Source organism: Cetorhinus maximus, chromosome 17 (genome assembly GCF_964194155.1).
Source record: "Cetorhinus maximus chromosome 17, sCetMax3.hap1.1, whole genome shotgun sequence".
Classification (NCBI taxonomy): domain Eukaryota; kingdom Metazoa; phylum Chordata; class Chondrichthyes; order Lamniformes; family Cetorhinidae; genus Cetorhinus; species Cetorhinus maximus.
In genome coordinates this window covers 57,061,074-57,087,609 of record NC_135895.1, presented here as the reverse complement: position 1 = coordinate 57,087,609, position 26,536 = coordinate 57,061,074, and the positions used below count along the sequence as shown (strand labels likewise).

The 26,536-nt window shown below is 40.7% G+C and overlaps 1 protein-coding gene across 1 annotated transcript in view; it reads left to right on the top strand.

Annotated features, from left to right (window-relative positions):
* The first annotated feature begins 3,385 nt into the window (after positions 1-3,385).
* Positions 3,386-26,536, top strand: part of LOC144692420 (cystathionine gamma-lyase-like) — a 49,950-nt gene continuing 26,799 nt past the window's right edge. The window contains exons 1-5 of the mRNA XM_078561251.1: positions 3,386-3,676; positions 14,301-14,382; positions 18,169-18,264; positions 23,350-23,459; positions 24,454-24,585. Coding sequence (XP_078417377.1) covers positions 3,509-3,676; positions 14,301-14,382; positions 18,169-18,264; positions 23,350-23,459; positions 24,454-24,585 — 588 coding nt within the window. The 5' untranslated portion in view covers positions 3,386-3,508. The remainder of the gene's footprint in view (positions 3,677-14,300; positions 14,383-18,168; positions 18,265-23,349; positions 23,460-24,453; positions 24,586-26,536) is intronic.

The window sequence follows — 26,536 nt, the reverse complement described above, 5'->3', positions numbered from 1 at the left end:
GCAAACCAAGAAGCCAACTCTGCTTTAATTAGGTATGTAGGAGAGCATGCCAACAGCAGCACTAGGTAGATCTACCGTCAGCCTGGAGAAGCTACAGGAATACATGCATGCTAAGGAGCAGAAGCAGAACTCAACAGACAAAGCTGAGTGATCCTACAACCAACAGATCAGACCAAAATTCTGCAGTCCTGCCGGATCCAATTGTGAATGGTGGTGAATGATTAAACTACTACCGGAGGAGGAGGCTCCATGAACATTTTCATCTGCAGTGAGTGCAAAAGATGAGACTGAAGCATTTGCAACCATCTTCAGCTGTAAGTGCCAAGTGGATGATCCATGTTGGCCTCCTCCTGAGCTTCCCACCCTCACAGATGCCAGCCTACAACCCATTTGATTCATTCCACATGATATCAAGAGACAGTTATGAGCACTAGATATAGAAAAGGCTATAGTTGCTGACAGCATTCTGGCTGTCCTCTGAAGAGTTGTGCTGCAGAATTAGCCACGTCCCTAGCCAAGCTGTACAGCTTACAGCTATATACGAACATATGAAATAGGAGCAGAAGTAGGCCATTTGGCCCCTCAAGCCTGCTCCGCCATTCAATAAGATCATGGCCGATTTGTTTGTGTTTCGAATTCCACATTCCTATATATCCCGATAACTTTTGATTCCTTTGCCTAACAAGAATCTACCTACACCCTCTTTAAAAATATTCAATGACCCCGCCTCCACTGCCTGCTGAGGCAGAGTTCCAAAGTCGCACAACCCTCTGAGAAAAAAAAATTCTCCTCATCTCTGTTCTAAAAGAGCGATCCCTAATTTTAAAACAGTGCCCCCTAGTTCTGGACTCACCCACAAGAGAAAACATCCTTTCCATGTCCACCTTGCCAATACCGTTCAGGATCTTAATCAATCAAGTCACCCTTCGCTCTTCTAAACACTATACAAACACTGATGTTGATTTTGGGGGATGTTTTGAAACTCTAATTGTTAATGGGAATGGACTGGCAAAAGGTTCAGTCATGAGACTACTTTAATGAGATAAAGTCAGGACAAGTTTATTAAGCTTTCAAGTAAGTTATAGCAATAAACTCAGGCTATAATTTACAGTCTACCACAAGCTATATACTCACCATATTATAACTGGATGGTCAGTGCACATTGGCTTCTCTTGCAACTTTTGGTCTTTTGGCCTTCAATCCTCTCTCTCTCTCCCTCTCCCTTGCCTCTCGTTTTGTTTTCTCATTTTTACTTTTCTGCAACATGAGAGAGGCCCTCTTTTATTCTGGCTCTTTTTCAATTAACCGCTCCCTCACCCCAACCATCTTTAACCCTATGTTTGAGCATGCGATTATTGACCAACCAGGTAGCTTTCATGTGAGCATCACACCATTGCATATTTTTCACATCCATTTTTGTTTGACTGTCTCTTATGCCTAGAGGGGCTTAGACACCTCCAATCCTGTGGATTTACATGCAAAAGCAATTTCCACAGACAGCCTCAAGGTCTCAGGTTTTGCTGCAAGTAAGCTTTCTTCTTAAAAAATTAGATATAATTTCCCCATGGTTTCACTACCTTGACATATTTTTTATACTGTGCCCTATTTCTAAGTTTTCACATTGTATTCTTCTATAAATATAAGAATCTAATAAAGCAAAGTGCTAGTTTCTAATAATAAAGTTAGATTTTAACAATTAGTATTCTGGTTAAGAAGCAATGGCTACCTCCACCAAAAAAGAATCTAATTACTTCCGCTTGATACTTAATGGAATTGCTGTTGTAAAATCCCTCACCATCAGCACCAGCATCCTTAGGGTCAGCATTAAACTGAAAGCTAACTGGCACAGCCACATAAATACTTTGGCTACAAGAGCAGGTCAGAGACTGGTTTTCGTGTGCCAAGTGACTCACCTTCTGACTCCCCAAAGCCTTTCCACAGGCACCTGTCACGAGTGTGATGGAATAGTCCCCACTTGGCTGGATGAGTGCAGCTCCAACAAAAGCCAAGAAGCTTGACATCATCCAGGACACAGCAACCCACTTATCTAGCATCCCATCCACCACCTTAAACATTGAAATCCTCCACCATGGTGCACCATGGCTGCAGAGTGTACCATCTATAAGATGCGCTGCATCAACACCCAAGGCTTCATCAGCAGCAGCTTCCAAGCATGCAACTTCTACAAAAGCATCAGGCACATGGGAAGCATCCCCACCTAAGTTCCTCTCCAAGTCACACACCATCATGACTTAGAAATATATCAAGTTTCTTCACTGTCACTAGGCCAAAATCCTGAAACTTCCTATTTAATAGTACTTTGCGTGTACCAACTCCACATGGACTGCAGCAGTTCATGAAGGCCCCACACCTCAACCCTCTCAAGGGCAGTTAGGGATGGATAATAATGCTGGCCTTGTTACCGATGCCTACATCCCACAAATGAATAAAATAACTTGCAGTGACTGTACATGTGCGGCATATACAAAAATCAGGAGGCTGCTGTCCAAGTTACCCAGGTCCTCCAGAATCTTATTATACGGATGTCTTGCTAACTGACCATTGAAACACATTGAAGGGCATGAAATTGTGGTACTTATATGATAGATACCCACTAACCTGCCAGAAAAGTTTTTGCTTGTTTATTCCAGTGTAAGTAAATTTTCAATGACATGAAAACTCTTAATTGCTACTAAATAATCTCTCTGGCCCTGAAAATTAACTTTTATGTGTAGAGTCTCATTCCTTCAGATTTGAATTATTGTTGGAAATTTCCAAAAAATTAAAATAGCTACATATTTAACTTTTTCTCTTCTATCTCTCTCTCTCTCCCTTTAATCACATATTTCTTTCTCTCTCATTATTTTGATTCCAATTGATGATTTGGCATTGAACTAACTAGTCTAACTTACACTTCCAGATTCTGGCTCTGTGCCTCTAAGGACTCTGCTTGGTGAAACGTGTCCTGTTCACATAGGCACCAGATCCCTTGTAGAGGGCACTGCAATGAATTGGCTTTCTGATTACAAAGAGTATTAAAAAACCCCATAGAAAGTCTGTGGGCAAGTGTATGTTTAATGAACAGCTGCTTTGTTCCCTGCGAACTGCAAATCTGGGTTATGATTTGATTCATTAAGCTTATTTTGTATAATGTGGATGTTTATTGTTTGTTCCCCTTTAAAAATGGGGACTTTTGTGAGATCGTTTTTATTTCTGTTGTTGACTCTGCGTGTTGTTTAATTTGGTCAATAAAAAAAGTGGAAAAGGCATTATATTTGTGATAGCCGCAAAAATTTGCGGCATTTAAAAGGTTAAGAGCGGCTGTTTGGTATGTCCTGTCACGAGGGAGAAGCCGCGCCTCCAGTTCTTACCAATTCGCTGAGCCTATTTGCTGGGGTTGGTGGGGGGGTGGAAGTCTTGTTTAGTGTCTTTTGAGCTCGGCCCTGGTGAAAGTTGGTTGTCTGTTAATTTCCAGTCAAGGTTATTGTACTGGGGGAAAAAAACAGTAATGCCTGTTGGAGACAAGCTATCGAGCGGATTTCAGCCGCCTTTTGAACATTTTTCTACCCAGGCACTTCATGTGGGACAGGATGCTGAACAGTGGAAGTCAAAGGCAGTGGTGCCTCCTATATCTCTGTCTACCACGTTTAAACAGAGTGCTCCGGGGCAGCATGCGGTAAGTGTTTAATGGTAAGACAGCCTTCGGTTTCCAGTATTACTTCTGAATAGTATGAAGAGGCAAAAGCTTGGCGTGCACCTTTGTTTACAGCAAAGTGTTATTTGGCGGGCGGGGGTGCATTATTAATATGCTAGTAATTTGTGTTGTGCATCGTTTACATTTACCGGCAAAAGGAATTGAACGTGTGTTTAAAAACTGATGTTCGTATTTTGCTTACGGTTGCCAACCCGCCACGATTGGCTTGGGGTTTCGAGGAATTGAAGATCAATCTCTAGGACACCGCTGTGTGCAATCCTGGAGAAAAATCATAGGGACATTAAAAGGGTTTTTTCTAATTAAATTTTCTTTGAACATCTCTCTTTACCAGGTGTAAAAATGTTAAAAATGGAGTGGGGAGAAAGGTTTGGCTGATAGTCGAGCATCATCCAATCGAATAATGAATCTTTTTGTTTTCCAATTGGTGAAGGAAGGCAATACATCACACCTTTTGGCAATCTCCACCTATCACTGGCCCTCTATCCAGCTCTACTTGTCTCCGCCCCCCCCCTTCCCCCCCTCCAACCCTTAAAGCAGTTTATATTTCACCTCTTCTATTTTTCCTTAGTTCTGTTGAAGAGTCATACTGATTCGAAACGTTAACTGTGTTCCTCTCCGCAGATGCTGTCAGACCTGCTGAGTTTTTCCAGGTATTTTTGTTTTGGATTTCCAGTATCTGCAGTTTTTTGCTGTTAACAAGGATGAATGAGTTGGCTGGTACATGGGGGAAAGTCATGTGATCTCCAGGAATATATTTAACCATGTATGATGTGGACTGCTTTTGTCATATTTTGAGCACAAACTCACTTTGCTCTTTCATAGAAAAGCAAAATACTGTGGATGTTGGAAATCTGAAATAAAACCAGGAGATGCTGGAAACGCATAGCAGCCTGGCAGCATCTGTGAAGAGAGAAGCATAAGGTTTTGAGTCAAAGATGACTCTTCAGAACTGAAGGCAGCTGTAAATGGATTTTATGCCAATGGGGGAGAAAGGAAGAACAAAAGATAAAAGCAAAATACTGCGGATGCTGGAAATCTGAAATAAAAATAGAAAATGCTGGAAAACAAAGGTCTGGCAGCATCAGTGGAGAGAGAAACAGAGTTAGTGGTTCAAGTCCATATGATGACTTCAGAGCAAAAGACAAGGTTTTGGATGGGATAGGGGTGGGAGAGATTAAATGACAAAGATGCCTCAAATCAAAAGGTGTAGGGAGTGCTAATGGTTGTACTAAGTAAACAAAGCATTTGTCCAGAGTGAGTGTGAATGGTAGAATAATGAATAGCTGTCCAAAAGCAAAAACATGAAAAACAAGGTTCAGACCAGCATAGGCAAAAAAAATCTAAATAGGCAACAGAGTTCATGGTCTGAAATTGTTGAACTCAAATGTTGAGTCCAGGAGGCTGTAAATTGCCTAATCGGAAGATGAGGTGTTGTCCTTTGAGTTTGTGTTAAGCTTCACTGGAATGCTGCAGCAAGCTGAGGACAGAACGTGAGAGCAAAGTAATGAATTAAAATGGCAAGTTTGTGGTCATGCTTGCAAACTGAGTGGAGGTGTTCCACAAAGTGGTCGCCCAATCTGAGTTTGGTCTCCCTAGTGTAGCGAAGACTGCACTGAGAGCAGCAAATACAGTATACTAAATTAAAAATGCAAGTAAATCATTGCTTCAACTGGAAGGAGTGTTTGGGGCCTTGGATGGTGAGGAATGAAGAGGTAAAAGGACAAGTACTATATCTCAGATTGCATGGGAAGGTGCTGTGGGACAGGGTGTTAGGGGCACACTCTGCCTTCTGTAAGGACTTCATTCCATTCCCCCAAGGATCATCCCCTGCCATTTCTTCCACCTCCAGCATGATGCCACCACCAAAGGCATTTTCCCCTCTCTCCCCTGTCAGTATTCCAAATGAACCATCCCTTCCAGAACTGAGACCACTCCTCAAACTACCCAACAACGTATGCTTTATTTCTGCCTATTTCACTAGGACCAATGGATCTTTAGTATTCAGCTGCTGAAGTTGGTGCTGATATGGTAAATCATATGTTTGGAACTAAAAGTTAGCTTTCAGTTAAAAAAAATGCACATCTGTTAGGTGCACCTAACGTCTCAACCAATTTATACAGGAAATTTAGGGTATGGGAGCAAGTAATAATAGGACATGAGTTCCTTCCTTGCCTAGCTGGATTGAATGATGTCTCTTCTTCTTCTTCTTCTTCTTCTTCTTCTTCTTCCCCCCACCCCCCCACCACCACCTGAAGGTTGAGGTTAAAACACATGTTGGAGCCTGTTTCGATAAAGTTCACACGCTGTGGATATATGTTCATGTCCAGGAAAATGTGTTATTAATAAAGCTAGCTCAGCTACAATTTCGATGGCCTGTGTGCATCATTTTTTAAAAAAAAACCAAACAAGATACCTCACTTCCTGCCTCCTCTTCCCCTCCCACCACCATCTCTCGAGTGCAAAATTTTGTACTGCTAAGCACCTCAATATTTCAATAGATTAACATTCAATTAGGCTGCCAGTAGTTAATTTTAATGTCTACTTAAATGTATATTATATTTGAAAGTGATGGGTACAACATGATACATTAGACAGATCAGAGCTGGTAGCTGGAATATTTCTCCGTTGGTTGAGCAGTGATGCGATATGTCGTCATTTGAGCCTTGGGAGAGTGAAATTCATGTCATTGAGGTCTACACAGAAAAAGGCTCTTCGGCCCATTGAGTCTGCACTGGTCAAACAAGTAACTATTCTAATCCCGTTTTCTAGCACTAGGCCCATAGCCTTATATGCTATGGCATTGCAAGTACACATCCAAATACTACTTAAATGTTATGAGGGTTTCTGCCTCTACCACCCTTTCAGGCAGTGAGTTCCAGGATCCCACCACCCTCTGGGTGAAAAAATTCTTCCTCATATCCCTTCTAAACCTCCTGCCTCCTGGTTACTGATCTCTCCACCAAGAGGAAAAGTTCCTTCCTGTCTACCCTATCTATGCCCCTCTTGATTTTATAGACTCAATCATGTCCCCCCTCAATCTCTTATCCAGGGAAAATAATCCCAGTCTATCCAATCTCTCCTCATAACTAAAACTCTCCAGCCCAGGCAACATCCTGGTAAATCTCCTCTGCACTCTCCGGTGCAATCACATCCTTCCTATAATGGGGATTCCAGAACTGCACGCAGTACTCTAGCTGTGGCCCAACCAGCGTTTTATACAGTGGCAGCATAACCTTCCTGCTCTTATATTCTATGCCTCAGCTAATAAAGGCAAGTGTCCCATATGCCACCTTATCCACCTTATCTACCTGTCTTGCTACCTTAAGGGACCAGTGGGCAAGCACACCAAGGCCCCTCTGAACCTTGGTACTTCCCAGGGTCCTACCATTCATCGTGTATTCCCATGCCTAGTTTGTCCTGCCCAAGCACATCACCTCACACTCATCTGGATTAAATTCCATTTGCCACTGATCAGCCCATCTGACCATCCTGTCTATATCCTCCTGTAATCTAAGGCTATCCTCCTCACTATTTACCGCCCCACCAATTTTCATGTCATCTGCGAATTTACTGATCAACCCTCCTACATTCAAGTCGAAATCATTTATATATACCACAAACAGCAAGGGACCCAACACCGATCCCTGTGGAACCCCACTGGACACAGGCATCCAGTCACAAAAACACCCCTCGACCACCTCCCCTCTGCTTTCTGTCACTCAGCCAATTCTGGATCCAATTTGCCAAATTGCCTTGGATCCCATGGGCTCTTACCTTCGTTATCAGTCTCCCATGCAGGACCTTATCAAAAGCCTTGAAGTCCAAGTAGCCTACGTCAAATGCATTGCACTCATCTACACACCTGGTCACCTCTTCGGAGAATTCAATCAAATTGGTCAGACATGACCTCTCCTTAACAAAACCATGCTGACTGTCCTTGATTAATCCCTGCCTCTCCAAGTGTAGATTAATTCTGTCCCTCAGAATTGCTTCCAATAGTTTCACCACCACTGAGGTTAGACTGACTGGTAGTTCCCTGGTTTATCCCTTCTTCCCTTCTTGAATAACAGTACCACATTGGCTGTCCTCCAGTTCTCTGGCTCCTCTCCTGTGACTAGAGAGGTATTGAAAATTATTGCCAACGCTCCTGCTATTTCCTCCCTTGCCTCACTCAACAGCCTGGGATACATTGCATCTGGGTCTGGAGATTTATCTACTTTTAAGCCTGCCAGACCACTTAGAACCTCCTCTCTTTCTATGTTAATTTCTTTAATTATATCACAGTCCTTCTGCCTGATTTCCATACCCATGTTATCCCTCACTTGTAAACACTTCTGCCATAAGCCTTCCTTTTTCTCTTTATCCAATCCTGTATATCCCCCGACATCCTGGATTTGTTGGTCCCACCCTTTGTCTTTACTGGAATATGTTGGCCCTGTACTCTCCCTATTTCCTTCTTGAATGAGTCCCACTGCTGTGATGCAGATTTACCTAAAAGTAGTTGCTCCCAGTCCACTCTGGCCAAATCATATCTGATCATATTAAAATTGGCCTTCCCCCAATTTAGAACTGATTTCTGGCCCATCGCTGTCCTTTTCCATAACAACCTTGAATCTAAAGGAGTTATGATCACTATCTGAAAAATGATCCCCCACTGACACCTCTGCCACTTGCCCAGCTTCATTCTCTAAAATTAAGTCCAGGACCGCCCCCTCTCTTGTAGGACCTTCTACGTACTGGTTTAGAAAGCTCTCCTGGATGCATTTTAAGAAGTCTGCTCCTTCTACAGCTATCACACTATGACTAACCCAGTTAATGTTAGGGAAGTTGAAATACCCCACTCTTACTACCCTATTATTTTTACACTTCTCTGAAATTTGCCTACATATCTGCTCTTCTATTTCTCTTTGGGGGTCTATAGTACCCTCCCAGCAATGTGGTTGCCCCTTTTTTTGTTTTTCAGTTCTACCCATATGGCTGCATTTGAGGAGCCTTCTACAATGTCATCCCTCCTTACTGCTGTAATTGATCCCATGATCAATATTGCAATACCCCCTCCTCTCTTACCTTCTTCCCTGTCTTGCCTGAAGATCCTATATCCTGGAATATTGAACTGCCAATCCTGCTCCCCTCTCAATCATATCTCTGACAGCAATTACATCATACTTCCATGTGTTAATTTGTGCTCTCAACTCATCTGCCTTATTCGTCAGACTCCTTGCATTAAAATAAATAACATCCAACCTTGCCAAGCCCCCTTGTGCCTTAACTGGCCTATAAATCCTTTGCCTTCCAAACTCACTTGTCTCTTCTAATTTTGATTGTGTATCTCCCCATGCCGAACCCCTCTCAGGTATATTGCTTTTTTTTTTAACAACATAGACCAATTGCTGAACAAGTATTTTAGCATACACTAATAACAGTGGACATTTTATCTACAATGCTTACTTTCTAACACTGCAACATCCTTTTTATTTGTGGGGTTATTTTGGATCAGCTTGTAGCAACATTACCTCTGGACCTGAAAGTTGAGAGTTGAAGTGTTGCAGCAGGACTTTCTAAGGAAAGTGTTGTTTTGTTCAAAGCAGTGTCCTTGGATAAGATATTAACCTCTATTTCAGCTAGATAAACAGGGCCTTTCAAGATTAGAGAGTGCTGTTAACCTAGATAAGCATTTCTTCCTCAACCAAAGTCATGAAAACAAACCAATTCATCTAATTGGAAAGTTGTCCATCCTACCATCTGTTCATATTTCATAATTTCCGAGAATGAGTATTTGATAGTTATGACCTGAAGCTAAAATTAATAATTTTTCCAAATAACAAGTTGAATATTGTTGCCCAACTTAAGTTCAAAGTTGCACGATGTTGATTCTAAACTAACCAACATTTGGAACCATTTCAGATTTACTTCTGTAAACAATTAGTTTTTTGTTCAATGGTTAAAATAAATGTACAAGGTTGTACCTGATGTACCCATATAACATTCACAAATTGCACAATTTATTACCTTCAATGGTAATCTTGAAACATGCCTATAATTAAACTTTTGAACGGGGGAATATATGGTTGCTTTGACTTATCATTATGATTTGATGCAGATTGGAAAAAGTGGGGGAGAAACTTGGATGCTATTTTCTCAAGACAGAAGGTCAAGGGGAAACTTAATTGAGGCTTTTAATTTGGGGAAAGAAAATTGCCTCTGGTAGGGGAGTTGGTGACCAGGAAAATATTTAATATTAAGTGAGAAAATGGGTTAGGAGAAGTTTCTTTAGAAGCGTGTTGGAGCATGGAACGCTTTGTTGTAGGAAGTGGTTGAGGTTGAGATATTATCGTCTTTTACTGGAAGACTGTATGAATATTTTAAATCTGAGAAAGACACAGGGCTATTTGGGCAGTGGGATTAATTTGATTAATCCAAGCCAATTACTAAGGCATATATGATGAGCCAGGTGGCCTCCTCATGCTGTAAACTTTTATGGTTCTACCTTCATTATGTGCAGAATTTATCCTGCCCCGCCACCTGAAGAGTCAGTGGGGAGCAAATCCCTGCTGGTGTTATCTGCCCCGAAGCCATTTAATACCCAATAGAACGTTAATTGGCTGGAGGCGAGACCTCCTCCCCTCACTTGGGAGGAAGATCCACCTCCGAGAGCTGCCGGCCAATCTGATTGACTGGTAACTCTGTAGTCTTGGCTTTGCCACCGAGAGTGAGAGGATTACTTCCAGAACCAGGATGGAGGTAAGTGTGAGGGTCTCTTGGTGGGGATGGGAGAGGTGGGCAGTCAATTTGGAAAGGGGCAGGGCAGTAAGTGGCCATAAATTAATTAAGGGCCTCAGTTGGGGTGAGGGTGGATCATCCTTGGCCTTGCCTGTTCCCCTGTAACTCTGAACACAAGTTGAGAGCTGGGAGGCCAGCTGGGGAATTTTGAGCCCCTGCACCAGCCTACAAACCTGCTGCCAGGGGCCCATAAAATTCTGCCTTACGTGTACTGGAAGTTCAGCTGCACTGCTGTAAATGATTTTGTAGCTCAGGCTGTATATAACAATAGACTCAACTTAAAAGACTAATTTTGTTTAAATCTGTGCCTGTTTATTACATTGGTTCCCATAAGATTCATGTAAGCGCCTTTCTTTAGCAGCAAATGTATTATTCTTTACTCTAGTGTTAACAGGACATATACACCAAGCTGGGCCTGATCTGTGAAAGCAAGTGCAGGAGTTACACGTCTTTTTAACTCGTGTCTTTTTAAATCGTGGCTCAAAGACTGGTGTGGGAGAAGTGGGTTCTGATTCATAGGGCAGTGGCATCAACACTGTGGAAAGTGTGGGCTGCACTGTTGGAACGGTCTAAACCTGAACTATGCTGGGACCAGTTGCATAACTAGAAGTAGAAAGAGCTTTAAGGTAAACAGTAGGGGCAAGGGTTCAGGATTGGGTAGATGTAGCAAATCAAGAGGTCAAGGCAGGAGAGCAAAACAGTAATATGGGAAATGAGGATCAGAGAATGGCAGGAAGGGACAGAGGAAAAAACCTAAGAATACACCAACAGTCAAAACTGGATGTTACAAAGACAAAATTAAAGGCTCTGTATCTGAATGTGTGTTGCATTCTTAACAAAGTAAACACATTGATAGTGCACATTGAAGGAAATAAATATGATCTGATTGCCATTATGGAGATGTAGCTGCAGGATGACCAGGATTGGGTCTTTAATATTGAGGGGTATATAACCTTCAAGAAGAATAAGAAACTAGGTAAAGGTGGAGGGGTAGCACTGTTGATCAAGGATGGTATTGATGCAATAGTTAGAGATGACCTTGGTTCAGGAGATCGGGATGTAGAATTGGTTTGAGTGGAGATGAGGAATAATAGGGGAAAAGTCACTAGTGGGAGTGGTCTACAGGCCCCTGAACAGTAACCGCAATGTAGGACAAAGCATACTAGAAGAAATATTGGGTGCTTGTGATAAAGAGATAGTAATAATCATGGATGACTTTAATCTACATATGAACTGGAAAAATCAGAGTGGCGGTAATTGCCTGGATGAGGAGTTCATAGAATGCTTTTGAGTTTTTTTTTAAAGAGTAGAACGTTCTGGCACCAACCAGAGTGGGTTATATTAGACTTGGTATTGTGTAATCTGACAAGGTTCATTACTGACCTGAGTAAAGGCACCCTGGTAACAGCAACCATGATATAATTGAATTTTACATCCGGTTTGAAAGGGAGAAGAATGGGTCTAAGAACAGTACTTTAAACTTAAATAAGAGCAATTATGTGAGCATGAAAGCTGAGCTAGCTGAAGTGAACTGGTTTACTAGGCTAGAGGATAGATCAACAGAGAAACAGTGGCAGACATTAAGGGGATATTTCAAAATACTCAGAACAAGTATATTCCTACTGCAAAGAAAAATTCTAATCACTCATGGTTAACTAAAGAAGTTAAGGAATGCATATAATTGCACAAAATTGAGTGGCAGGCCAGATGATTGGTCAGAATATAAAGAATTGCAGAGAATGACTAAAAGGTTAATCAAGAGAAAGAAATTAGAGAGGAAGGTAGCTAGAAATGTAAAAATAAATAGCAAGAGTTTCTACAGGAATTTAAAAAGGAAGAGAGTAAGTAAAGTGAGTGTCAGTCGTCTAGAGAGTGAGAATGGGGAGTTAATAGTAGATAATAAGGAAATAGCGGATAAAATAACAAATTTTGCTTCTGGCTTCACTATAGAGGATACAAACCACATTCCAGTTATAGCTGTAAATCGGGAGGGGGGACTTGGTGAAATTACAATCACTAGGAAAGCAGTCCTGAGCAAGCTGATGGAGCTGCTGACTGACAAGTCTCTGGGTTCTGATGGACTTCAACCTAGGGTCTGAAAAGAGGTGGCTAATGAGGTAGTAGATGCGTTCGTGTGAGTTTTCCAAAATTTGCTAAATTCTGGAAAGGTTCCATCAGACTGGAAAGTAGCAAATATAATCCCTCTTCAAGAAGGGAGGGAGATAGAAAACTGGAAACTATAAGCTAGTTAACTTGATGTCTATCGTGGGGCAGGTGTTAGAATTCTTCATTTAAGGTGGTTATAGCTGGGCACTTAAAACTCGAGGTAATCAGCAAGAGTCAGAATGGTTTTATGAAAGGGAAATCCTGTTTAACCAATTTATTAAGTTCTTTGAAGAAGTAATGTGTGGTGGATAGAGCGGCACCTGTAGATGTACTGTACTTGGATTTCCAGAAAGCACTTGATAAGGTGCCACAAAGGTTATTGCGATAAATAAAAGCTCTTGGTAGAGGGGTAACATATTAGCCTGGATTGAAGATTGGCTGGCTGGTAGAAAACAGTATGCATAGATGGTTCTTTTTCTGATTGGCAGGATGCGATGAGTGGAGTCCTGCAGAGGTGATGAGGCTTCAACTTTTTACAATTTATATCAATTACTTAAATGAGGGGAGCAAAGGTACAGTAGCTAAATTTGCAGATGACACAAAGATAGGTAGGAAAGTATGTTGTGAAGAGGACATGAGGAGGTTGCAGACAGTTATAAATAGGTTAAGTGGGCACAAATCTGGCAGTTGGAGTGTAATGTGGGAAAATGTGAAGTTGTTCATTTTGGCAGGAAGAATAAAAAAAGCAGAGTATTACTTAAATGGAGAATGACTGCGGAGGGATCCAGGTGTTCTAGTGCATGAGTCACAAAGTTAGTATGCAGGTACAGCAAGAAGGCTAATGAATGCTATCCTTTTATTACAAGAGGAATTGAACATAAAAGTAAGGATGTTATGCTTCAGTTGGAGGTGGTTCAGAGGAGATTTACTAGATTGATACCTGGAATTATTGGGTTGCCTTATGAGGAAAGGTTGAACAGACTGGACTTGTTTCCACAGGAGTTTAGAAGAATGCGTGGTGACTTGATTGAAGTATATAAGATCCTGAACGGTATTTACAAGGTAGACACGGAAAGGTTGTTTCCGCTCGTGGGTTTGTCCAGAACTAGGAGGCACAGTTTTTAAAATTAGGGATCACCCTTTTAGGACAGATGAAGAGAAATGATGGTCATGTGACTTTGGAACTCATCGCATCAGAAGGCAGTGGAGGTGGGGTCATTGAATATTTTTAAGACAGAGGCAGGTAGATACTTGTTGGACAGGAGAATCAAAGGTTATTGGGGGTAGATGGGAATGTGGAATTCAAATCACAACTTGATCAGTCATGCCTTATTGTATGGCGGAGCAGACTTAAGGGGCCGAATGGCTTACTTCTATTTTGTATGTTTGTATGGAAGGTGGCGTGGACAGCTTGTGGTAAGTCACCTTGTCATGTCCAGGGTTGTTTGATGCAAGTAGGAGTGAAAAAGGATAGGAATTAGTTGCTTCCCAAAAAAAATGGTTTTCCAGCTGTCCAGGGATAATTAACAAAGGTGGTGTATGCTGCATTTAGATTGAAACTGTAAGCTATTGAGAAATTTGTAGTGTTGTTTTTGTTCCTTTTCAACTGCACATGCCAGAGGATTGTTATTTCACCTGCAAAGGCTTTTTTGTGAATCTATTATACTGCTAAAGTGTCTGTTTCTGGGTTTTTCTACAGGGCTTTGAATACAGCCGTAGTGGAAATCCTACACGGAATTGTTTGGAGAAAGCTGTTGCAGCTGTTGATGGAGCAAAATACGGTAGGTCACAGAACCTGGTATTTTTAGATTTTTGTTCTGTCGGGTAGGGGACGACTTTTATTGATAAGGGGTTCTTTTGTCTCAAGACAGAAAAATACCCCAGGTTTTGATGAATTGTAGAAATTTGACTTTGTCAGCATTGCATACCAGAGGGAGGAGGGGGGGGTGGTGGTGGTGTGAAATTGGGCATGGTAGCACCTATTTTTATTCTGAATGGTTAAGTCCTGTTTGGGTTTCAAAATTGCATCCACAATGAGCATGCACAGTTCCAACGTGAAGAGCACCAGCTGTTATCTTGGTAAATGGGTTAGGGTGTATGCACTTCATGTCCACTGGAAGCATGCAGAGCAGGCAGATCTTGACATTACCACTAGTGCTGCCATTTTGGAGCTCCACACTCCATTTAGTACCATCTCTTAATCTCTCATAGTTGAACATGCATTCAGCAGCACGAAGGTCACAACCTCACCAGTGCTGTTTAAAAGGATCATGATCTATTTACAGATTAGCTGCTGGTTTATTTCTGGCTGGCAAGTATAGATGTTGAGAGGCTGTTTTTTCCTGACTGGAAAGTCTGAAACCAAATATAGTCATCTCAGGATAAGAGATTGGCCATTCTCAAATGATGAGAAATTTATTCACTTGGAAGGTTGGGAATCTTTAGAAGTCTGTATCCTGAAGGGCTGTGGATGCTCAGTCTTTGTGAATCTTGTAGACTGAAATCAATAGTTTTTTTTTGGATACTCAGGAAATTGGAATAATCAGGAAAGTTGTTAAAGTTCAGGATGATCTTATTGAACCAAGGAGCAGGCTTGAGGGGCCATATGGTCTACCCATACCCTTATTTCATATAAAAGCAAAAAACTGCAGATGCTGGAAATCCAAAACAAAAATAAAAATACCTGGAAAAACTCAGCAGGTCTGACAGCATCTGCGGAGAGGAACACAGTTAACGTTTCGAGTCCGTATGACTCTTCAACAGCTAGCTCATGAGGACTTGAAATGTCAACTGTGCTCTTCTCCACCGATGCTGCCAGACCTACTGAGTTTTTCCAGGTATTTCTGTTTTTGTTTTTGACTTAAGGACCCTATCTGGTCCTGTTACCATTGTATTAGGTGTTAATGTGGGGTCATCTGAGGTTTTCAGTGGCTATTGATCAAGTGTCAGATTTGCATTCACGCACCACTCTTTTGAAGTCTTTATCTACTTTTGGATTGGGTAAAAGAATCACCTTTTTAAAGAGCTGTAGGCTCCTCTTGCTTTAGCTAAAATTTGTCAAAAATAATATTTCCAAACACACACTTTGGATGTTTTCAAGGATTGATTTAAAATGGCAATTGATTTTCCCCCAAATCGAAGCAACCGTCAAAACTGTAAAATATTTCGCCCATAGATTACTACTGAATTTTTTTTGAGAGTCTGTGGGTTAAGAGCAGCCCTGTTTGAGTTTGTTATTCCAGTTAGTCATTCAAGTTTTTAAAAAAAACTTGACTAAATACATCACATTAGATAACCTCAAGGCAGTAACTTTTTTTCATGTGATCCCAAATAGATGAATGTTGGGCTACTGAGCTTTGAGCAAATATGTGTCTAATTGTGTTAGTGTGTAGCGATGTCAGACAGACAATATCTTTCTAGCAGGGTGTTACTGGATGCAATCTAATGACAAAATCACAACTAATTAGTTCCTGTTCCTGTTCTTCTCATCTTTATCTGATGATGCCAATTGTAGTGCTGCAATTGTTAGCCTGGTTGGGAGCTAACTACATCCAGTCCCAGGCCTAAACCTGGGACCTTCCTAGTCTGTGTGGCTCATTGCTCACAAAACCATGCAGGAAACATTTTTGGTTTTATGGATAGAATTCTGAAATACTTTTGGACAGAGTAAAAGATGGTGACCTCATCATTGCTGTTTTTTTAGGAGCTGTAGACTTCTCCCCTGTAGCATAAATTTAAGTACCTATACAGCAGAGCAGTGCATGATCAGAGAATACAAAGAGATAAGGAGAGAAGTCAAAAAAACAATTAAGACCAAGATGAAGCATAAAATTATCAAGGAAAATTAAACAAATATTGATAGGAAAATGACCATTAAGGGATAAACAAGATGATACTGCAGGTGACAAAGTGATGTCAAAAATATTAAATTATTTTGTTTTGGCATTTACCAGGTAGATAGGAAAGGTAGCAATGAGAAAAATGCAATTTGGAATAAAAGAAGGATGTATTGAATAAGCTAACCAACTCCGGATAAAATCCCTGGTTCAGATGGATTGCATTCAAATATTTTTAAAGAATCTGGGGAAAAGATAGCAGAGACATACTATAGGTTAGAAAAAGGTATAGTGCCAGTAGACTGATGGATAGCTAATGTAATTTCTATATTCAAGAAGGGGCACAGAACATGACCAAGGAATTTATACAACTTAACATCGGTGGTAGGAAAAATGATGGAATCCCTACTGAAGGAGAGAATAGAAGAGCATCCAGAAACAAAAAGTATAACGGTCAATAGTCAGCATTGATTTCGAAGGGAAAAATCTTGTTAAACCAACCTTTTTGAATTTTTTTGAGAATGTGATAAAGGTAATGCAGTAGATATAACTTATCTGGATGTCCATAATAGACTATTGAATGAGGTCAGAGAATATGGAGCCTGGGGACAGGTACCAGTATGGATTACTAGCTGGCTTCAAAACAGGAAGTAGAAAGTGTGAGTGAAGGTTAGTCATTCAGTGACAGAAGGTGGAAAAAGGTGTTCCAGAGGATCAGTGTTGGAGCCATTGCTACTCTCAATTTACCATTTGGACTTTGTATTCAAAAACACAATTTCCAAATTTGAGTGCTACCAGATTTGGCAGAGATTGTGGGAGGGTGCTCGGGTGCCATGGAGTGTTGGGAGAGATAGTCGATACTGTTGGACTGAAACAAATTACGTTTAATAAACTCGCAAAACAGACAAATAATTGAACGATGTATATCTGTCACTTATCTGTGAGCATTTTGGTTGGAAGAGTAGGGAGGCCACATTATTTGGAAGGTGCAAGTCAGGGTAGAAGAGAGAAACAAGGGACCTTGGAGTACACCAAGCACTAAACATTGTGCCACAGGTTAGTAAGACCATTTTTAAAAAAAAAGCAAACCAAGCACTAGGTTTTTATTTCTAGGGGGCAGAATTGAAAAGTAGGGATGTTAGACCACACTTAGAATAACGTGCAGTTCTGGCCACCATATTAGAAAAAAGAGGCACTGGACAATGTGCAGAGAAGATTTACAAATATGTCAGAAATGCATGGATTTATGTGTCAGGAAAGGATTTACTGGCTGGGTCTCTTCTCTCAAAAAGAAGGCTGAGTGGTGACCTAAATAGAGGTCTTTAAAATTATACAAGGCTTTGATAGAGAGAGAATATTTCCTTCTGTGAGGAAGAGCATATCTAGAGGCCATCAATATAAGTGACCAAGAAATCCAGTAGTGAATTTAGAAGAAACCTCTTTAACTAAAGAGTGGTGCAAATGTGGAACTTGCTACCATAGGGAGTAATTAAGTATGATGCATTTAAAGAAAAGGTAGACAAGTGTATGAGGGGGAAGGGAATAGATGGTTACGCTGATCGATTTTAAATGAGGAAAGATTGGAGGAACCTGGAGCGGAGCATATAATTTGGCATGGACTGGTTGGGCTAACTGGTATGTTTCTGTGCTGCATGTTCTGTTTGAGTATTAAACTGTGCCCTATCTTTAATTTGGTAGCTCATTGATTATTCTTTTTTCCCCTTTCTGCAGGTTTAGCATTTGCATCTGGTTTGGCAACTACGATGACAATAGCACACCTACTGAAGTCTGGTGATAACATAATTTGCATGAATGATGTCTATGGAGGTATGGGCCTGAAACTTTCAAGGTGTGATCACTTTTTTTGCAATAAGATGGAGCTATGTATTGCTGTCCTGGACTTCTGAACTGGGCCTCTTCGGAAATGTGGAGTGTACCTGGCGGCCTTCGTAGTACAGGATTGTCAGGGAAGTCAAGCCACGCCCCTTTTTTTACAGCGCTAGTTGCTAAATTTTGATAAATCTTCATTCACTAACACTGAAAAGGCAGTGTGTTGGTGAATGAGTTTGAATGAGGTAAATGGTTCGGGTGCCAGCTGGTTAGTTTGCAGAGTGGGTAGGGTGCTAGCTGACCGCCCAGAGACTGGAAGACCTGGACCATAGTTTGCATTGTCTTGGATAATGGGACCTTGCCAGAAAGGTACAGCAATAATCATGGGGGATTTTAACCTACACACAGACTGGAAAAATCAGATGGGCAAAGGTGGCATAGGTGTGGTGTTCATAGAATGTTATCGGGATAGGTTCTTAAAACAGCATGTTATGGAGCCGACCAGAGAGCAGGCTATACTAGACCTGGTATTGAGCAATGAGATAGGATTAATTGATAATCTCATAGTGAGGGCACCCCTAAGTAGCTGCGATCATAAAATGATTGAATTTTATAGTCATTTTGAGAGAGAAACGATTGCGTCCAAAACTAGTATTTTAAACTTTAAGTTCAATTATGAGGGCATGAAAGCAGCTAGCTAAAGTGAACTGGCAAGTTAGGCTAAGACTGAGGTTCAGTGGCAGACATTTAAAGGGATATTCCAGAATATACACATTCCAATGAGCGAAAAATTCCAAGGGGAGGGCCCAGCATCCGTGGTTAATTAAAAAAGTTAAAGACAGTATCAGACTTCAAGAAAAAGCATATCATTGCGGATAGACGGGTGACAGGTCAGAAGATTGGAAAGAATGTATGAGCAGCAAAGAATGATAAGATTAATAAGGAGGGAAAAAATTAGAGTGTGAGAGAAAGCTAGCTAGTAATATGAAGATGGATAGTAAGAGTTTCTATAGATCTTGAAATAAGAAAAGAGTTAACAAAGTGAGCATTGGTCCAAGAAAATGTCTGAGGAACTGATAATGGAAAGTAAGGAGATGGTGGATGAATTAAACGGGTGTTTTGTTCTGTCTTCACCATTGAGTACATGAGTAACATCCCGGAAATAGCTGTAAATCAGGAAATGGAAGAGAGGGAGGAACTCGGAAAATTACAATCACCAGGAAAGAGATATTAAGCAAATTGTTGGGGCTATAGGCTGACAAATCTCCAGGTCCGGCTGGACTTCACCCTAAGATCTTGAAAGAAGTGACTAATGAGATAGTTGATGTATTGGTTTTCATTTTCCAAAATTCCCTAGATTCAGGATAAGGTTCCATTTGATTGGAAAATAGCAAATATAACTCCATTATTCAAAAAAGGGAGGGAGACAGAAAGCCAGAATCTACAGGCCAGTTAGCCTAATGTATTATTGGGAAAATTGGTTAAAAGCTATTATTAAAGATGTTATAGCAGGGCACTTAAAAAAAAAAAATTCAAGGCAACCAGGCAGAGTCAACATGGTTTTGTAAAAGGGAAATTCTGTTTAGCCAACTTATTGAAGTTCTTTGAAGGAGTCACATGTGCTGTGAATAAAGGGGATGTACTTAGGTTTCCAGAAGGCATTTGATAAAGTCCTACATCAAAGGTTATTGCAGAAAATAAAAGCTCATGGTGTAGGGGGTTATATATTGGCATGGATAGAGGATTGGCTAGCTAACAAGTAGAGTTGGCATAAATGGGTCTTTTTTTGGTTGGCAGAATGTGACAAATGGTGTGTCACACGGATTAGTGCTGGGACCTCAACTTTTTACAATTTATATGAATGACTTGGATGAAGGAATGGTTGTTAAATTTGCTGATGACACAAAGATAGGTAGAAAGTAAATTGTGAAGAGGACATGAGGCTACAAAATGACATCGGTTAAGTGAGTGGCAAAGATTTTGGCAAATGTGGAATTGTTTATTTTGGCAGGAAGAATAAAAAAGAAGCTTATCATCTAAATGGTGAGAGATTGCGGAACTCTGAGGTGCAGAGGGATCTGAGTGTCCTAGTGCATGAATCACAGAAGGTTAGCTTGCAGGTATACCTAGCAATTAGGAAAGCTAATAGAATGTTATCATTTATTGCAAGGGGAATTGACAAAAGTAGGGAGTTTATGCTTCAGGGTATTGGTGAGACCACATCTGGAGTATTGTGTACAGTACTGGTCCCCTTATTTAAAGAAAGATCTAAATGCATTAGAAGCAATTCAGAGAAGGTTTACTAGACTAATAATAATGGGTTATCTTATAAGGAAAGGCTGGACAGGGTTAGGCTTGTATCTGCTGGAATTTAGAGTAAGAGGCAACTTGATTGAAACATGTAAGATCCTGAGGAGTCTTGACAGGGTGGATGTGGAAAAGATGTTTCCTCTTGTGGGAGAATCTAGAACTAGGGGTCACTGTTTAAAAATAAGGAGTTGCTGATTTAAGACTGAGGTGAGGAGAAATTTTTTGAGGGTTGTAAGTCTTTGGAACTTTCACCCTCAAGAGGCAGTGGAAGCAGAATCTTTGAATATTTTTAAGGCAGAGCTAGATAGATCCTTGATTAACAAGGAGGTGAAAGGTTGTCGGGGGTAGGCAGGAATGTGGGGTTGAGGTTTCGTTCAGATCAGCCATGATCTTATCGAATGGCGGAGCAGGCTTGAGGGGCCAAGTAGCCTACTCCTCCTGAGTCGTATGCAGAGAATTTTGAAAATTTTAACCCCTTTACCTGGCAGAAACTTAGTTGGCAGACAAATAGGAAATGTATCCATTGGATTCCTTAGTTGGCCGACAAATAGGAAATGTATCCATTGGATTCCTCCTTTAATCCTGCCAACCAAGACATCAAGGGCACCAACTGGAAACTAGTTGGGTTATTTTTGAAATATACAGTTTGGATCCTGATGACAATATTTGGTCTCAGTTGCCATTTTAACTTCAACCTGAGCAGGTGAGCAGCTGTAGGTTTCCTGCCAGGCTGAAGTAACCTTGTATTTTTTGGGGGTTGGAGGTTTCTGGAGGAACAGGGGATGAGGTGCACCCCACAAGAAAAATGTAGGCCTCCTCTGCTTCACTACATTCCCTCCACCCCTTTCCCAAACTTACTTTAGCACTCTGTGCCCACATCTGTAAGACCAGTGCCATTGACTTTGGCCTCTGTCACAAACTTCCCACTCTTCTCACTGATTCCACCCCTTTGCTGACTACTTGTGCAACTGAAACAGTTAATTCATCATCTTGCAGTCCTATGCAGTTTTGACCCGAGTATCCAACACCACATTTGCTTCATCACAAAGACAGCTTACTTATCGTTGTCTGCCTGTACCCCTGCTTTTGTCACCATGTTACAACTGGGATGGGAGGAGTGTGATCTAGCCCCACTACTTCACAGGTCGCAACATTGGCATAAATGTTTAATTCACTCACCAAAATGGCCAAGTATTTACTTTTGCTATTGTTAAACTCAGAGTAAAAGAGACTTTAACCAGGCTTCTTTCAATAAACTCGTTATATTTATTATAAAATGAAACTTAGTTGCAAGAACTGGATAACACAATTTGTAATCTGGAATTGTAACTATCTATCCTTTTTTAAAATACCCCAGCACGTGCATGCACATGCAAACAAATAGGGTCTCTATGGAGATGGGCAGTTGAAGCAAAGACTTTATAAAAAGGATGAAGTTTGCAGGGTTCTGACGCTGTCGATCTGGTGCTCCCTCATGTGAAGATGGAACACTAGTCCCAGTAGCTGTCTGGAGGTTCTCGCCAACGGAGCTTCAGCATGCAGGAGAATAGAACCAGATCAATCCTTGGGACCATCCTCCTGGGTTTCCAAATACAGACAAGTTCCACAGAGATGAGGATTCCTTGCTGGATACTGATGACCACACTGTTTTAGGCAAGGAGTGAAAGAGCTGGCAACTTTCCCACTTCAGTTCATCCCCAACTGAGTTTTTTAAAAAAGGTTCAAAACATAAAGCTCATCTTCATCAGGTGATTTACTGGCTTTTGCCATTAAAACAGTACCCCCCCACCCTGGCCATTAAAGTAATTACTGTTCAAATAGCTTTCCGTAAGTGCTATGCAGGTCAGGTGACTTATTGGAAACAGCATGCTTGCTCAAAGTCCAAGGTGAACCTTTTTAAAAAAGAAATCCAAGTGTACAAATAATGCAATGTCCTTCCAAATTTTAAAAGAAAATAGTTATTGAAGATATGGTTTCCCAACAACCGCCAAATGTGACCATTCCGTCTCTCATCCTCTAAACCTCAGTTCATCTAAAACTTTGTTACTCCTATCTTTTTTTAATTCATTCATGGTATGTGGGTGTTGCTAGCTGGGCCATTTGTTGCCTATCCCTTAAGAACTGGGTGGCCATATCAGAGGGCATTTAAGAGAAGACCCACATTGCTGTGGGTCTGGGAGTCACATGTAGGCCAGACCAGGTAAGGACAGCAGATTTCCTTCCCTAAAGGACATTAGTGAACCAGATGGGTTTTTTATGGCAATTGACAATGGTTTCATGGTTAGACTTTTAATTCCAGTGTTTTTTTATTGAATTCAAATTTCACCATCTGCTGTGGTGGGATTTGAACCCAGGTCCCCAGTGCATTAAGATAAAAGCAAAATACTGCAGATGCTGGAAATCTGAAACAAAACTAAAAATAGCTGGAAAAACTCAGCAGGTCTGACAGCATCTGCGGAGATGAATACAGTTAACGTTTCGAGTCCGTATGACTCTTCATCAGAACTGAATGCAACGAAGGAAGGGAAATCTAATATAGCATTGATGTAGGCTGTTTGCATTTACCTGTTAGCTGACTCGAGTAGTTACTTGAAACTTGTGAATGATACCTGGCATAAGAGAGAGGGAAAATGGTAGCTGTGCTCTTTTTCTTTCGTTGTTGAGGTACCTTGGAAACTTTGGCTTGTTTCCTTATCACCTTAATGGAAAGAAGGATAAGACCTTTTCAGTATGTACACAGTACAGTATTCTCGGAAACATTCTGTATTTCAGGTACGAACCGATATTTCCGCAGAGTTGCATCTGAAATGGGTTTGGAAACCTCTTTTATTGACTGCTCATCAGTGAAGTGTCTAGATGCAGCTATTAAATCAAACACTAAGGTAAGAATGTGTAAACTGTGCTCCCTCCCATCAGCTCTGTATGCAGTATTTAAATGTTGCAGCAGAAATCACTACACTCATTTGATGCAATTTAAGAAAATGCACAAAGTTTAAAAAAAATTGCATGCAATTTTTGTTTAAAAAGTGGATATTAATTAAGGTGTAGGAGGGATTTTGGGTTAACTTAATTACAGCTGCAATACTGGCATCTACTCAAATGTGGAAGACCTGTTCACCACTACAAGGCAAAAGTTAGAAGTACGATGTGTTAATGGTTGGTTGACTATGTTAAAGAAACAGGTGATGGGCATTATTTTGTTTAAGAACAGAGCACATATAAAGAGACTGATCTGGGACACTTGAGGGGTAGTAGTTAGGAGGCTGAGATCTGTAAGGCAGGACTGAGCTGGGTATGGTAGATAATCACAGTAGCTAATCAATTAGGCAACAACCCCCACCCCTTCCTCGACATCCCAGGCTCAAGGTTAGGAGGAGGTGGTGGCATAGTAGTATTGCCACTGGACTAGTATTCCAGAGACCCAAGGTAATGCTCTAGCAACCCAGGTTCAAATTCTACCACGGCAGATGATATTTGAATTCAATAAAAATTTGGAATTAAAATTCTGATGACCATGAAACCATTGCTGATTGAACCAGATGGGATTTTATGGCAATGTCCTTTAGGGAAATAAAACTGCCATTCTTACCTGGTCTGGCCTACATGTGACTCCAACCCACAGCAATGTGGTTGACTCTTAAATGCCCAGTGAGCAAGGGCAATAAATGCTGGCCTAGCCAGTGATGCCCACATCCCATGAATGAATTAAAAAAAAAAAATCTCTGCACTGTTTAGTGGATCTTCCTATCAAAGTCCATTTTGAACTTTTTCATGGCCTTTGAGAAGCCAACAGCCTGCACTACTGTATTATCACTTCCATCATAATTTCCCTTAGGGGAAACCTCTCTGTCTAATATGTTTATGGTTCCTTTACAGCTTGTCTGGATTGAGACTCCTACTAACCCTATGATGAATGTTGCTGACATCAAAGCTTGTGCAGAAACTGTACACAAGCATGGGGACATCATTCTTGTAGTGGATAACACCTTCATGTCAGCTTATTTCCAGGTAATGGTCCACAAATATCCAGACTGCTAAATTAAATAAACATTTCTGAATGTATTTTCAAATATCTGACATTTCTTTTCATTGAAGTAGTGCTTTCTTTGCGCATACTTCTTAATGGGTCTAATTGTACTAGGCTCAGTAAAATTGCCACTGCTGGTACAGTGATATGTTCTCTATTCAAAGTGAAAGATGTGTAATTTATGCTTTCTGAACTGGAACAATAAAGTTGCATCATTCTACTGTTGGTTCAGTAATTGTTGTACCATTATACTAACTGTCCATTCCACAAAGCATTGTGTAACTATAAGGTTTTACACATTTCAGACTTTACAGCTTCATTATTCATTTGGAATGTAATGGTTTCTATAAATCCAGGTCCAACCCTCCTTGAGATAGAGGAGCAGGAGTAGACTACATGACTCCAAGCGTGTTCCACCATTCAGTTTGACCATAGCTGATCTTCTGCCTCAAATTCACTTTCCTGTTTGCTTTGCATAGTCCCTGATTTTTTGTTTTTAAAAGAAATATAATAGTATCTCAGCAATTAATTTGTGCATTTTTCTAATTGTAGTAAAATTAGTGAGTATTAGGCTAGAAGATGGATAAGCAGATGTTTCAAGTGAAGAGAAGAGTACGACAAGGCTATGTACTGTCACCAAAATTATTCGATCTGTACTCAGAACAAATATTCAGGGGATTAGATGTACTTTCAGGGGTAAACATTGGAGGCAAGAACATAACAAACTTGTGATGAGATGGTACTACTTTCAGAATCTGAAAATGCCGTACAAAATATTGTAGACCAAGTAAAATCTAAAAGTTTAGAACATAGATTGTTTTTGGTGTTCATACTCTGGTAATTACAAGGAATATATTAGAAGAAATTAGTGAAGATTGAAGTGGATGGGGTTACACTGGAGCAAGTAGATAAGTTTGTCTATTTAGGACACATGATAACAGAAGATGGTAGATGTCATGCCAAAGTCAGAAGGATGGAGATATTCTTCATCTTAACCAAATTATTTCTGGCTGTGTTAACAACAAGAAAACTCAGGTTTGTAATGAGGGGAAAAACTCCAGTTGCTATATTCTATCAACTTTCCTGTATGCCTCAGAAACCTGGACAATAAGTAAAGATCTATGGAAGAAAATAGAGGGCTTTGAAATGTGCATGCTAAGACATAAGCTTAAAATTCCATTTACAGGCAATAAGACCAATGAAGAGGTGCTTGAAATTGCAAAAACAAAAATAACTCTCTCAAAGTGCAATTCAGAAAAAATGTCAGTATTTCAGCCATTTAAGCAGAGCTGAAAAGCTACTGAGATCTCTTCTAGGGGGCGAAGTGGAGGGCAGCAGAAAGAGGGGTTGACCTAGGAGTGGTCGGATGACTGACATTAGACAGCATTTGCAGTCAAGCTACAGTGGATATGAGTGGTGCAAGACGGACGAGAATGACATACCATGACAGCAGATCTCTTGGTAGGAGCAGCAGTAAAATTTGGTATGCAGTCTTTGGATGTATTTTGACATCACATCTGTTACTGAAAGAGCTAAAGACAGGAAAAAGACCCACTTTGGCTCATCTGCTTAGACCCAGACTTGAGAAGCAGAATACATAGTTCACTACCTGCATCTTTCATTGATCTTTCTCAGCAAGTGCCTGACCATCTCTTTTTACAAATATTGGCCCCAGCTGCTTTATGGAAACTCAATTCCAGATGTCCATCTCTGCATGCACCTTTCCTCCTTTGAACCTCATCCTGTGTCTCCCACTGTAATTTTCTAAGATAAACATTTTTTGCTGACACCCTTAAGATTCTTGCAGTACCTTGAAGACCGCCTCCTTCCACCCTCTGACCTTTTACTGTGTGCTGTTTCTGGAGTTTCATTGTAGCTGAAGTGTTTGATGCCAAGTATCAGATAGCCTTTTGCTGCTTTTCCTAGTGTTAT